This window comes from Pantherophis guttatus, chromosome 15, assembly GCF_059756535.1.
Source record: "Pantherophis guttatus breed Tessera chromosome 15, ASM5975653v1, whole genome shotgun sequence".
NCBI lineage: Eukaryota > Metazoa > Chordata > Lepidosauria > Squamata > Colubridae > Pantherophis > Pantherophis guttatus.
In genome coordinates, this window is record NC_142077.1 from 18527945 (window position 1) to 18543337 (window position 15393).

The following is a 15393-nucleotide window of genomic DNA, read 5'->3' on the forward strand; positions in this document are numbered from 1 at the left end:
TCAGGAGGGATCCTGGATAATTCAAGTAGTTCTTGCAGTCAAAGATTGTTGGGAAATTCTCTGGAGGGAAATGAAAGAGAAATAATCTCCATGTGACTCATAATAACAGGGGCAGAGATGGAATTATATCCATCATCTAGAATTGAGAGGTTTGGGAGCTCCATGGTTGAAAGTGGCCCCGGAGGGAATACACGGCACCTGTGGCTGAAGAAAGAAAGAAATCTGATATTTGTTTGCCTAGTGATGAAAGACAAAACTCGGGGGGCCAGTTAATGCTGGAGCATGTCACAGATCTGAAATAGCTGCCAGCTGAGTTGGAAGCAAAATTTACTTTATTTTGAAAGCTAATGCTCAAGGGCATTACAATTGTAAGCAGATTAAGGGAAGCCAGTCAGTTTTATGAAAGGAGTGGGCCAGAGGATCCAGGACAGAAAGCAGCAGGAGGGGAGATGATGGACTGAGGGGGAGCTGATTGATCCACTTGATCCCATTAATCTTGGACAGAGAGTGATTCAAAGGTCATCTCTAGTGCCTGCAAGAAATTCCTGCAGTCTTCACAGTTGAAGGATAGGAAGCCAGTTAAGCATCCCTTCCCTTCGTTTTCTCTTCCATCTCTCCTCTCCCTCCCTCCTCCTCCTCCTCTCTCCCTCCCCCTCCCTTTCTCTTCCCTTCCCCCTCCTTAAGACAGTTAGCAGGTTAAAGACCTTCTGTGTGCTGAGCTAATTGGGAACCTTGGAGGTCCTTCCCTCCATTTTCCACCTCCGTTTCCCCCCCTTCTTTTACGCCAGAGACTTTGCCTGAGGCCTCTCAGAATCTCCCTTTTAGCTTCTCTTCAAAGGTCCCCAGTTGCTGAGGGGTCTCTGAGGGGGCACCCCCAGCATCTCCCCACCGCAGGATCAATGAATAGGACATATCACAAAATGCCAGGAAACCTTTCCTGGGCTGACTTTGTCTGGTGCTGCTTCAAGGGGGCTCCCTCTGGGGGTCTGCCCAGCCCTTCAAGGGAAAGAAGGCCTCGCATTGGGAGCCCCCTCCTTGTTGGAGGGGCTGAGGAGGGTCCCCGTAAGGAAACAGATCTGAAGGGTCACAAGTCATCTACATACTTATTTATTTATTTATTGGTTATTTATTGGTTCAATTTATATGCCGCCCTTCTCCGGAGACTCAGGGCGGCTTACAATGCGTTAAGCAATAGCCTTCATACTTTTGTACATACCTGCTTAGTAGGGCTTTCAGCCCCCCCAAGCAGTGTTCTTTTTTATACAAAGTCAGCTTATTGCCCCCACAATCCGGCTCCTCATTTTATCTACCTCGAAAGGATGGAAGGCGGAGTCAACCTTGAGCCTGGTGAGATTCGAACTTGCAGTAATTGCAGGCAGCTGGTGCTAATTAACAGCACTTTAGTCTGCTGCGCCACCAAGTTACATACACCTAACTTTTAAAATGAAGTTTAAGATCAGGAGAGATCCCAGTCCATCCTTCCTTGCCCGGAATGTCTTCTCCTCCACCTTTGGCCCTTTGCCTTTTCTATGGAGAGGGGGAAGAGGACGGAGGGCAGCAGGAAGCCTAGAGAAAGCCCTGAGATGCCCTCACCCACTCTGGATTTTCTAAAAAAGCTTCTGGAGGCCATAGAAACCTTCATGGGAATCCCCTTTCATGAAGACTGGCGCTCTGCTTTGCAGCACCCGAACTCTTGACTGCATCTTTGCTTTCGGCGTTTAGTTTTTACATCCAAATCGGCTGGCAGAGACCTTGATGGATGCATGTCAAACTCTGGTCCCCCATCCCCTTCTTAAAGGCAGATCAATGGTAGGATGGAGGTAGAAGACTAAAGAGACCTCAGCTCTACATGGATGTCTCTTCTGACCAAAGTTTCAGGAAAAAGGCTGGGACTAGCAATAGGCTTTATTGGTTGAATTTTAATTGACCCATCACAGTTTTCACTATTGTGACTGTTCCTCTAGCTCCTTTAGGACAGGAATATGATTTATTTGCTTACCATAATTTGCCCCGGCTGTTCAACAATTATCCCAAAGGATCATTAATCTTCATCTCTCTTATATAATTCTTTGTTGATTTCCTCATAAAAACCTCCGTTGCAGAAAGAATTCAGCAGAACAGCTGTCTGGGATTTCAGTTTAGGATTGTTTCTTTTTTGGTGTGTATTTCACACCAAAATAAATAAATAAACAAAGTAAAGTAAAAAATGAAAAGTGTAAAGAATTTTCCACTGTGTTTTTTTCTTTCCTCAACCAGAGAATTAAAATAGCAGTTTACAGGCCCTTTAATTTTCCTCTCTACGATTTCTGCCTAAAGCATTTTCTTTATCTGTGAAGGGCTGCAGAAGATGCCCAGAGAAAGGGGACCTTGAAACTCTCCCCAGGAGGAGGTTGAGGCGATCCTGTCTAAAGGCAGCCGCATCACTGACCAGGTCACAAACCTTCAATGGTGTATAATATTCATCCAGGTCCAAGAAGGGGGTGAATTGAGGTGGGGGGGGACTTCCAGGTTTCTAGGAAGAGGCACCCATGGAAGCTGTTCTGCTCTCCAACCACACAGTTTGTTGATCAACCGGGAATCAATGTTTATGTCTTATAATGGCTCCTAATTGCAAACAGGATCCCTTTGCAAATTCCATTCTAAGGAGATAAGAAAAGCTCTGATGGATCCGACCAAGATCAGTCTAAGATTCACAGTGACCACACAAATTCCTCTGGTTCTCTCACAAGCAGAAGGCAGAGAGATTTGTGGCTTTGCCCAACATGGAACAGGCATTTTCCCACAATTTCACTTTCCTCCATCAAACCACACAATATTGGACCATCTCACACTCTAGGAATCCCCAATTCTGATATCCCACATCAATCTCAGAACATTTTTCCAAGCCTCCCCACAAATTTCCCCAGTTTACCATCGAAGACTTCTTTGAACTCTTCGATGATGGAGTCGAGTTCGTCCCTGCGGATCTCGTGGATGCCCTGAAGTGAAAGTCCCAGCGGCTTGAACCACTCCACACCCAACAGGTTCGGTCGGCTGTGCTGCACAATGGTGATGGGTAGCTTTCCATTGAAGTCGTTGTACTTCACCCGGATTGTGGCTCTGCCTAGGATTTCAATGGGGTTCCCGTTGAAGTCCACAAGTCTCGCCTTCGGGGTTTTCAGCTGGGTCCTTTTGTATGCCGGGTTCAGCTGCTGTAGGTGCTGCCAGTCCATGATGGAGTAGGCGGATCCGGAGTCTACCTCCATCTTGCACGGAGACCCCTCTGCTAGCAGCGTCACGTGGAACTTGGTGGTTCCCTCGTCGCTTGTGTGAGCAATGGTGGTGGTCTGGTGCACCGTCCTGTTGCGGGGATATTCCTCCTCCCCGCGCCGGGACTGGTTTGAGGACCGTTTGGATGTCCTCTGGTTATCTTTGCGATTTTCCCTGAATCGTTGTCTGGGTGGTTCCGGGGCTGGATCTGTGGCTCTGCAGGCCTCTGCGATGTGGCCCCTCTTCAGGCATCGGCGGCAGGTCGCGTCCCTCCATCTGCAGTTTGCCCTGGGGTGGTCGCCTCTGCAGCTGCCGCATCGTTCTCCCCGGTCGCCATGCTGTGGGTTTTCCCGCCTGGGAGGGCGGGACACCTTGTGGACGGCCATTTCCTCATCAGACTCGGATTGAGTAGTTGCCTCGTCTGATGAGGTCGGGCCCGACTTGTGGATCTTATGGATCCCCCTTGCTTTTACCATCGCGACGGCTGCTTGCTCAGACGTTTCAGCCGCCGTTGCCTCGTCGAGGACATCTTTGAGCGGAATCTTCTTCCGGCTGAGGAACTTCTTCTGCAGCCCCACATCTCGCATTCCAAACACAATGCGGTCCCGGATGGCATTGTCCACATTGTCGAACTCGCAGTTGGCAGCGATTTGGCGAAGCGCTGCCACGAATTCCTTGATGGATTCACCTTCCCGCTGGTTTCTTTGCTGGAAGGTGAACCTGTTTGCGATGGGGGTGCCTGTAGGTGCATAGTGCTCCTGTAGGACTTCCTGCAGGTCGTTCCAGGACATCTCCTCGATGTCCCTGGGTGCCACGAGGTCAATCGCCATCTCCAGAACGTCCGATTCGCAATGAGCCAGGAAGAGGGCTCTTTTTCTCTCCTCATCGAGGTTCTGGTATCCATTGCCTCGCAGGAACTGCCGGAATCGGACCATGTATGACCTCCACTTCTCCCGGGATGGGTCGAACGGGTTCAGCGCGGTCATCGGGGCTTGCGGGGTGGCCATTCTGGAAGATCGCTGTGGTGTGGTGATTTTGTTCGGTGGGCGATCGTGCCAAGAGTCTTGTGAAGGTTCTTCTCTCTAGTCCTTCGTCGCCAGTGTTAGATCCGGCGCAGGGAAAAGAAGACTGGACCAGCTCGATACATAAAGCAACTTTTATTCATTACAAAGTAACGAGTCAAGACTGCTGGCGCGCTGCCGGAGCTCTCCTTATATTCGCTCCCGGCAGACGCACCGCCCCTTGACAGGGATTCAAATCTCCCGCCCGATGGCTGGCAGCCAATCAGGGCGGATGTCCTTATAAGGACATAACATCTTTGTTGGCTGTTAGTTAATGCTGCCTATCTCCTATTTCTATTTGAGTCTCACTCTTTGCATTTCCTCAGTTTCTCCGTGCCCTTTTCTCCCAATGAAACACCCACATCCACCCCAGGCTCCCTTTCACTGGAGGAGAAGAGGGGGGTTTAGCTGCCTCTTGAGCTGCACACAGACCCACCTGCAGTGGGGACGGAACAAAGGGGGAAATTCCACCATGCTCATCACAAACCCACAAATACAGGAATTCATTTAAGAAACAATACAGCATTTTCAAATGAGCAGAGTTTAATATCAAAATGCCATGGTATCTACTCTTTGGAACCATTATTCCCTGAGTAATCGAATTGGACAGATCTGTTGAGGTAGTTCCCCTCCTTCTCCTCTGGATTCCTCCTCCAAAGGATCTAAGATTAATGGATCCATATCAGGGACCCCCATACCTGCCATGGCTGCAGCCTTGGAGACCCCAAACTCTTTTCTCCCTCCTTCCTTCTCCTCCTCGATCTGGAGGAATAAGCGGCATTCAAGGCCTGGGCCAGAGTCTGAATGATACTGTAATCTTGGTAGTGATTTGGGAGCCTTCCTCTGTTCCTTTTCCATTGGGTCTCCAGTGGGGCTTTCTGGGTGCATCTTCTGCGGCCTTTGACAGAAAAGACGTTCTTTGAAAGAGAACAGTGGAAATAATAATCTTGAAACTTTTCTTCCACAAAGAAATAAGGTTCAAAGGCAGAATCCCTTGGCCTTATTTTCCCCAGATAAGCAAAGTTCCAAATACTATGGATGTATTTGTAAAGTCTACGATTCTTCATTGCATACTCAAAAAAATTTGTGAGGATCCAGACTTTCCCTTCAATGGGTCCTGGCAGACGCATAAACGTTAAATGGAAAGGAAGAATTCTCTCCCAAATGGAACCAAGTTCCATGAAGTGAACAAAGACGTTGACTTGTCTCCATTTAGAGAGGGCCTCCCTGAGGTATGCTGTATATCCAGTTGTTGAGAACACTTGTGATATAACCACACAAATTCCACTCCTGACAAGCACAGGAGGAAAAATCCTCATGAAATTCTCTCCATTTTCTGTGTCTGAAGTAAAGAGGCCAATCAGGGTCCATCTGAAATGGAGGAGCAGCTGGGCAATAACTGGGTACAGGATCCGTTCTTTGGGGAACATCTGGTGGAAAAAGGGGAATTTCCTTTTATAACTCAGAGCCTCTGAAGCAATTGTATGACTGATCTGAAAAAGCAATGAAGAATGATGTGTTATATTTGGGGTCAGATCAAGTCCAAAATATTAGATTTTAATAAATCCAGCCTGGTTCTCATGAATGTATTAGAATAGTTTGTTAATCAGACATTGTTTAAAATATTAAAGACAGAATATTAGCAAGATTGTATCATAATAATGGAAAATAATAAGCAAATTAAAAAACAATAAAAATGTAAATCATATTACTGTATCACCCCTATAATTGATCACAATTAGATTAACACGTGCAAATGCCAACTGGGGTATTCTATTCCAATAAAGGGCCTATTATAATTTTCGAGGATTGCTGCATCTTTTTTTGCTTCTAAATCCCAGATTCTTTCTGGAGGAATTTTTTTTTATTGCAAAAGTTTTACAATTACATTTTCACCCCACTTTCCCCCCCCCAACCCACCCCTCTCTCCCCATCCTAACCCCCCCAACCCCCCTAACCCTCCCCCTCTGACTTCCACAGAATATAATCCCATCAAAATCCCCTTTTTTTTATAAAAACCTGAACCCCTCAAGCCCCCTTATAATTTTTTCTCTCTTCACAATTCATACATTTCTATTTTTATATAACTTTCAGTGAAAAACAATTTGATACTTCCTAACTTGGTATTTTTTCTGCACATAATCTATCCACTTTTTCCATTCCCATTCATAAGTCTCTTGTGAGCGATCTTTTAAATATGCTGAAATCTTTGCCATCTCCGCAAAACTGGCCATCTTGAAAGTCCATTCTTCAATGGTGGGTAAAGCTTCATTTTTCCAATATTTACCTATTGATAATCTCACTGCTGTTATCATGTACAATATCAACTTAGTTTCATCCAATGTAAAACCCTTTACTATACCCAATAAAAACAGTTGTGGAGAAAATTGAATTTTTTTCTTCAAAACATTCTGCATAACCCACCATATTTTTATCCAAAAAGCCTTGACTTTCTTGCAATTCCACCAAACATGATAATATGTAGCATCTAGACTATCACATCTCCAACATTTTGGCTGAACATTAGGATACATACAGGATAATTTCTTGGGATCTAAATGCCATCTGTAAAACGTTTTATAGAAATTTTCCCTCAAATTCTGCGATTGCGTAAATTTAACGTTCTGAACCCATATTTTCTCCCATGTTTCCAACATCACTGGTTCTGCAAAATTCTGTGCCCATTTAATCATACAATCTTTAACCAATTCAGTTTCTGAATCCCATTCTAACAAAACATTGTAAAGCCTTTTAATATGCATTGGACCTTTCTCTTTTATATGTCTAACCAATTCTTCCTCATGCAACATAATACCAGTTTTTTGGTCCTCTTTCCATCTCAGTTGAAGTTGATTATACTGTAACCAGGTTAAGTTAATCCCTTCGTCCAACAGTGTCTCTAATGTCTTTAGTTGCCATCTGCCCGCATCTGTAAAAAGAACTTCTTTATATACCCCCCCCCCGAGTGACATTATATTTGTATTCCACATAATATGACCAAGATCCAACCATAGCGGTATTTTGTAATCCCATTTAAATCGGTGCTTCTTCCAAACTCTCATCAACGAATCTCTAAGTATGTGGCTTTTAAATACTTTATCCACTTTGTTTTCATAAAATAAGTAAGCATGCCAACCAAAATCAAGGTCAAACTTTCTATATTCAATATTCCAGTCTTTTTCCTTCCAAACCAATCGCTTGCTTGAGTCAAAGCTGCTGCTTCATAATATATCTGTAGGTTTGGGAGTTTAAGGCCTCCCCTTTCTGGAGCATCTTGCATAATTTTTAATTTCACTCTTGGTTTTTTCTCGTTCCAAACAAACTTATTCACTCCACTTTGCCATTCTTTCAGTTGTTTATCACTTTTAAGCACCGGAATCATTTGAAACAAAAAAAGAAATCTTGGCAAAATGTTCATCTTAACTGCTGCTATTCTTCCAAGTAATGAGAGCTGCAGCTTTTTCCAAGTCTCCATATCTTTTCGTACATCTCGCCATAACACCTCATAATTGTTTTGAAATAGTTTCATATTTGATTCTGCAACCTGAATTCCTAGATATTTAACCTTTGGTACAATCTCAAAGCCTGCCATCCTTTCAAATTCATGTTTTCGATCTTGTGTCATATTTTTGACTATCATCTTAGTTTTTTTCTGGTTCAGTCTAAATCCTGATACTGTACCATAATCTTTTATAATGTCTTTCATCTGGATTATTGATTCCATCGGCTGTGAAAGGGTAACAACCAGGTCATCTGCAAATGCCCTTATTCTGTAATCCTCTTGCCTTATCACTATACCTTTCAAGCTGTTCGAATCCCGTATTGTATTCAACAAGACTTCTAGTGTTAAAATAAATAACAAAGGGGATAACAGACAACCTTGTCTTGTTCCTTTTTCAATATTAAAATCTGTTGTTAAATTTCCATTAATAATAATCTGTGCCTTTTGCTCTTGGTAGATTGCTGAAACCGCTTGTATAAATTGATCCCCAAAGTCCATCTTTTTCAAAGACTTTAATAGAAAATTCCAATCCATTCTGTCAAAGGCCTTCTCCGCATCCAAAAAAACCAGCACTGCAGTGATCTGTTTATTCTTCTCAAGATATTCCAATAAATCTATAACTTGCCTTACATTGTCCTTCATATATCTACTCTCTATAAATCCCGCTTGATCATCATGAATCACCTCTTGAATTACTGGCATCAACCTGTTGGCTAGTACTTTTGCATAAATTTTATAATCATTATTCAGAAGAGATATTGGTCTATAGTTCTCCGGTTTTTTAGGACCTGCTTGCTCTTTTGGTATCAAAGAAATATAAGCTGTTTTCCATGATGGGGGTATTTTACCCCCTTGTTGTACGTTACAAAATAAGTCTCTAAGTTGTTCCACCATTTCTGCTTGCAAAGTTTTATAATACACTGCAGTCAAGCCATCTGTTCCCGGAGCTTTGGCAGTTTTCAGTTGTTTAATTGCTGCAATTATTTCCTCCACTGTTACAGGGTGATTCATTCTTTCCTTTTGTTGATTAGTAACTTTTGTAACTCTTTTATTTTCTAAATATTTTTCTATAAGTCCATTCTGTATATCATCTTTAGCATATAGTTTAGTATAATAATCTACAAAAGCTTCTTTAATTAATTTTTGTTGATAAATTTCTTTCCCTCCAATATCAATACAGTCGATAGTCCGCATACTCTGTTTCTTCCTTAATGTATAGGCCAGCCATCTGCCCGGTTTATTGGCATTACAGAATGTATTATGCTTTGCGTATTGTAAATTTGTTGCAACTTGATCCGCCATAAACATTTGGAATTGATCTTTCAAATGTTTTATAGCTCCACGTATTCTTTCATCTGCTGGATTTTTGATAAGTAACTGTTCTTTTTTCTTTATTTCTGCTTCAATTTCTAATCTTTTCTTTTGTCTATTCAGTTTATGTTTAGAATTCATATGAATGAGTACCCCTCTCATATACGCTTTACTTGCATCCCAGACAATTTCAATAGGGGTACCCTTGTTCAAATTAATTTCAAAAAATTCTTTCATCTGCTTCTTAAGTTCTATTATATTTTTTTCATATCTAAATAAATTTTCATTTAATCTCCATGATCTTCTCTCAATTTTTCCAATCTCAATTTCTATCCATACTGAACTGTGATCAGATAAAATTCTTGGAAAGATTTTAGTTCTTTTTGTTTTAACAAGTAAATCATTTGATAATAAAATAAAATCAATCCTTGAAAAGGATCTGTGTCTATCAGAAAAAAAGTATAGTCCAAGTCTTTTGAGTTGTGTATTCTCCAAACATCTTTTAATTCCAGTATTCTATTGGAATACTATTCTAGAGTATTCTAGAGTATTCTATTCCAATAAAGGGCCTATTATAATTTTCGAGGATTGCTGCATCTTTTTTTGCTTCTAAATCCCAGATTCTTTCTAGAGGAAATTTTTTAACTTCTTTCTCCAGTTATACAAGAAACAGGCAGAACTCAAAGCCTAATAAGATTTCTCAGTTGCATAATCCAAGTTTGGTCTTTAATTGAAGTTTGTCTATTCCAACACCCACAATTTTCAGAGTCTATCAGTTTCCATAGATTAAATTTTATACCAATAATACCCATGTTTTCTGAATTTAGACAAAGCAGAAATGGTGTAAATTCCCAAATCAGCTCTGAGGGCAGCAGCTGGAGTCCTTTTGCCCACCCCAAGATCCTCCTCAGACACTGAGATTGGGTTGGTTCTGCTGGTGGTTTCTCTCTGAAGCCCCAAACATCAGATTGATGGAAGAACATGGGGGAAAACTGGGCCTCAGATACTTTAATAATTGGGGCTGAGGAAGCTGGAGAGCTATGAGGTTTTCATTTAAGCACCATTTTCACTCCTGCCCTTTGTCTAACTGAGCTCCTTGGATGATGAGGGAGCCAAGATTCAGGCTCAGAGAAAACAACCCCAGGTAAGGAAAGGTGTTACTTGCTCTAATGACTGACCATCTATGGCTACAATGTCATTTCAGAAAGACCATAATTTTTGAACTTGCTTTATAAATTATCAGATAATTATTAAGACAAAACAATCCAAGTCTATACAATCCAATGTGTAAGTATTATAATATCACATTATTTGTATAAATCAGTGTATTCCAAGAGGAATTTAGCAGGCTAAACATGTGTACCTATAACAGAACTTATAACAAAATAAAAGGGTTGGAAGGGACTTTGGAGGTCCTCTAGTCCAACCCCCTGTTCAAGCAGTAAACCAGGCGTAATAGTTATAGTTTATAGTTTATAGTTTATTTGATTTGTATACCGCCCTACTCCCGAAGGACTCAGGGCAGTGAACAGCCAACAATAAAATACATAAATACACAAAATTTAAAAACCCGATAAAATCAAATTAAATTATTTGGCCCAGACAAATTAAAATACCCCAATAATTTAAAAACAGATTAAAATTTACGTATTTAAAAAGGGAAGAGATCAGGCCAAGCCCGCTTGATGGAATAAAAAGGTCTTCACAGCACGGCGGAAGGAGCGCAGATCCGGGATCCTCCGTATCTCCGGGGGGAGCTCATTCCAGATGGTAGGTGCCCCCACAGAGAAGGCTCTCCCCCTAGGGGCCGCCAGTTGACACTGTTTGGCTGACGGCACCCGGAGGAGTCCCTCTCTATGAGAGCGTACTGGCCGGTGGGAGGCTATTGGTGGTAGTAGGCGGTCCCGTAAATAACCAGGCCCTAAGCCATGGAGTGCTTTAAAGGTGGTAACCAAAACCTTGAAGCGCACCCGGAAGACCACCGGGAGCCAGTGCAGCTCGCGCAGGAGAGGTGTTACATGGGAGCGCCATGTCGCTCCCATTACCACCCGCGCGGCCGCACTCTGCGCCAGTTGGAGCCTCCGGGTGCTCCTCAAGGGGAGCCCCATGTAGAGAGCATTACAATAGTCCAGGCGGGAGGTGACGAGGGCATGAGTGACCGTGCGTAACGATAGCAGTAACTGTGGGAGGGATTCTGGAGTCTTAGTGGACAACCAGTTAAATATGAGACAAGAGTGTGCAGCAACAGCCAAAAAAGACAATGCAATCCTAAATTGCATTAACAGAGGTATACAATCAAGATCAAGGGAGGTACTAATACCACCCTATAAAGCCCTAGTAAGACCACACCTAAAATCCTGCATCCAGTTTTGATCACCACACTACAAAAAAGATGTTGAGACTCTAGAAAAAGTGCAGAGAAGAGCAACCAAGAGGATTAGGGGACTGGAAGCTAAAACATACAATGAACGGTTGCAGGAACTGGGCATGGCTGGTCTAGTGAAGAGAAGGATCAGGGGAGACATGATAGCAGTCTTCCAATATTTGAGGGGCTGCCACAGAGAGGAGGGGGTCAAGCTGTTTTCCAAAGCACCCAAAGGCCGGACAAAGTCCAGACAAGGAATAATGGATGGAAACTGAACAAGGAGAGATTCAACCTGGAAATAAAGAGATAAAGTTGCCTTCAGAAGTTGTGGGAGCTTCATCACTGGAAGCTTTCAAGAAGAGACTGGACCGTCATCTGTCAGAAATGGTGTAGGGTCTGCTTGGACTAGATGACCTACAAGGTCCCTTCCAACTCTGTTAATCTGTATCTATCTATACTATTCCAGACAAGTGGCTGTCCAGTCTCTTCTTAAAAGCCTCCAGTGATGGACCACCCACAATTTCTGAAGGGTAGACGTTCCATTCCTCACCATTAGGAAATTTCTCCTTAGTTCTAGGTTGTTTCTCTCCTTGATTAGTTTCCCTCCATTGTTTCTTGTCTTGCCTTCTAGTACTTTGGAAAATAGGTGGACCTCCTCGTCTCTGTGGCAGCCCCCCAAATATTGATACATTGAGGACCACAGGCTGAGCCCATCTGGGGGTGATGCTGTCTATCCCACATATTTTCAGGTTACCAAGAAATAGGTTGTGGTTTACTCTGTCAAAGCCTTTCTGAAATCCAAGTACTGTATACTACATGCACTGCATTTCATTTGTCCACTAATTTTTGTCAAAAAATGAAATAACATTTATTCATGATCTGTTTTTTGATCCTGCATTAGTCCTAGTAAGTCATTCATATCTAGACTAAATAATAAGGGTTCAAATATGCATCTTTCCCTTCCTCCTTGGTAAGCATAGATCCTTCTTCTCATGGCTCCATTCAGCCCAAACCTCCCTCTCAAACAAGGGCTTGGATCAGGGCCAACAGGCTGAGCTCCATTTTGAGGGCCATCCATTTTCTCCATCATATTTCTCTGTTTATTGAGTCAAATGCTGCACTAACATCTAGAAAGCCTGCAAACCTTGTTTTACCTCACTGATATAGATGAGATATTTCAAGACAAATTTGTTGCCAATATTAGATTATTAATTTATGCATTATTTCTTATAAAATCTATTTGGTTTTTAACTCTACCTAAAACCTTCTACTTCTTCTGCAAAGAATGCATTTTTCTCAAGTTTAACTAAGAGGATCATGGCATAAATTTTAGCCACAATATCTGCTAGTCTATTTGGCCTATAATTGCTAGCGCCTTTTTTATTCCACATTTTAGATGGATAAAATGCTACTATTGCCAACTTCAATCTCAGTGGATAGGGCAGACATCATTTATCTGTGAAAATGAAGATGCCAATAGATGCCCCAACAACCAGGGATATTTTTTGATCAGTTAAATAGTTGGTAGAATATCTTCTCCAGGGAATGTATTGCTTGTATTTCAGGCCTTTTATGATTAATCTCAACATGAACATAATGGGGTAAAATATTGAGATTTTTGCTAACATGGAGAAAAGCAGCTCTTGAATTCCATGGAGAAGATATGATTGCATCTATTGCTCACCCACCTCCACCCACCCCTCACTTTACCAGAGGGAGAAAAACACACACAAACCTGTGGGACTTTGTAGGTGCCTCCTAATGTTGACATCTGGATGGAGATGTCCCTGTAAGCTGCATCAAGAAGAGCCAGGAGGTTCTCCTTCCTTCCACAGCCGTAGTTGGGGACATTGGCTTCTCCAGTGGAGAGCATGTCCAGCAAGGCATCTGAAGTGTGGAAAGTGCTAATATAGTTGTTATGGATGTTGTAGCCAAGTGTGAGATTGTGGAAGAGATGGGAATTATTGTTGGCCAGTTGAATGTTGAAAATGAATTTTAAGCAATAAAAAAATTTGGAAGAAGTCCTATTGAGAAAAAAAAAACCAAGTTAGGAAGTATCAAATTGTTTTTCATTGAAAGTTATATAGAAATAGAAATGTATGAATTGTGAAGAGAGAAAAAATTATAGTGGGCTTGAGGGGCTCAGGTTTTTTATAAAAAAAGGGGACTTTGATGGGATTATATTCTGTGGAAGTCAGAGGGGGAGGGTTAGGAGGGGTTTGGGGGGGTTAGGGTGGGGAGGGAGGGGTGGGTTGGGGGGGAAAGTGGGGTGAAAATGTAATTGTAAAACTTTTGCAATAAAAAAAAGAAAAAAAAATTATTATAATCAGCAGTCACAACAAATAGTTTTGTTATATATAATATATATAACCCTCCACAAGCCTACTGAGCCTTAAACCAACATTGATCCAAAAGCAAAGATCAGTTACACAAATATGGGAATTGATTGAGATAGAGCAACTACAACTGATTCCACGATTACTTTAAATACAATTCATTATCCAAGTGATAAATTAAGGATTGAAAAGAGAGAGGAAAATAATCTACAGGCCTTTCAGCTTTTTTTCAGATCCTTTTTTGAGTCTCTTTCACAAAATCAGACCAAAGAGAGAAGCCATGGAAATCAAAATTATTCAGTAAATTAGACATATTCCCCAATATAGGAAGAAATGAAAAATAAAAAACTGAAAAGAAGGAGAGTGTTAGAATGGAGGGACTGCAACTCCATCACCCTGAATGACTTACGGATCATGGAAAACAAACTGAAGAGAAGGAGCCACATTGAAAAGGAACTTTGCCTGCAATCTTTTCGTTCCACTAGTGACTATACTGATTAGATGGTCTCCTGGGCTGTAAAAGCTCCGTGGTGGTTTCCCATCCTGGTTCTCCGAACTCAGCGGGCATTTCATTCTCAGCTTCCCAGAGACTGGATGGGACAAAAGCAGCATCAGAAGCAGAAGCAGGAGGTCCATAATTCATGGCGTGAATCAATCAATCCTTTTCCTGTTTCTAAAGAAGAAGTAGAAGAATTCAAAGGAGTCTCACAAGGTGGAATCTCCAGTTGCTTTCCTAATTCAAACACCGAGAAACCCTCAGCTTCATCTGGAAAGGAGAGAGACGTAGATTCAAGAGCACAGACCCTGCCTGTCTCAAAACTCCCTATTTCTCTGCCCAAAGTCTCCCCTGGAGGATTTGGCCCAACAGCAGAGCTGAAACTTTTATCATAATTCTCCCTCTCAGGAGGGATCCTGGATAATTCAAGTAGTTCTTGCAGTCAAAGATTGTTGGGAAATTCTCTGGAGGGAAATGAAAGAGAAATAATCTCCATGTGACTCATAATAACAGGGGCAGAGATGGAATTATATCCATCATCTAGAATTGAGAGGTTTGGGAGCTCCATGGTTGAAAGTGGCCCCGGAGGGAATACACGGCACCTGTGGCTGAAGAAAGAAAGAAATCTGATATTTGTTTGCCTAGTGATGAAAGACAAAACTCGGGGGGCCAGTTAATGCTGGAGCATGTCACAGATCTGAAATAGCTGCCAGCTGAGTTGGAAGCAAAATTTACTTTATTTTGAAAGCTAATGCTCAAGGGCATTACAATTGTAAGCAGATTAAGGGAAGCCAGTCAGTTTTATGAAAGGAGTGGGCCAGAGGATCCAGGACAGAAAGCAGCAGGAGGGGAGATGATGGACTGAGGGGGAGCTGATTGATCCACTTGATCCCATTAATCTTGGACAGAGAGTGATTCAAAGGTCATCTCTAGTGCCTGCAAGAAATTCCTGCAGTCTTCACAGTTGAAGGATAGGAAGCCAGTTAAGCATCCCTTCCCTTCGTTTTCTCTTCCATCTCTCCTCTCCCTCCCTCCTCCTCCTCCTCTCTCCCTCCCCCTCCCTTTCTCTTCCC

General features: G+C 42.3%; 1 protein-coding gene across 1 annotated transcript; it reads right to left on the bottom strand.

Annotated features, from left to right (window-relative positions):
- Positions 1 to 4978: 4978 nt before the first annotated feature.
- Positions 4979 to 14541, bottom strand: LOC148112039 (vomeronasal type-2 receptor 26-like). Its single transcript, XM_087878855.1, has 3 exons — positions 14234 to 14541; positions 13224 to 13512; positions 4979 to 5803 (listed from the first exon to the last, which is right to left on the bottom strand). The coding sequence occupies exons 1-3, from the start codon at positions 14458 to 14460 to the stop codon at positions 4979 to 4981; spliced, it is 1341 nt and encodes a 446-aa protein (XP_087734981.1). The 5' UTR covers positions 14461 to 14541.
- Positions 14542 to 15393: the final 852 nt, after the last annotated feature.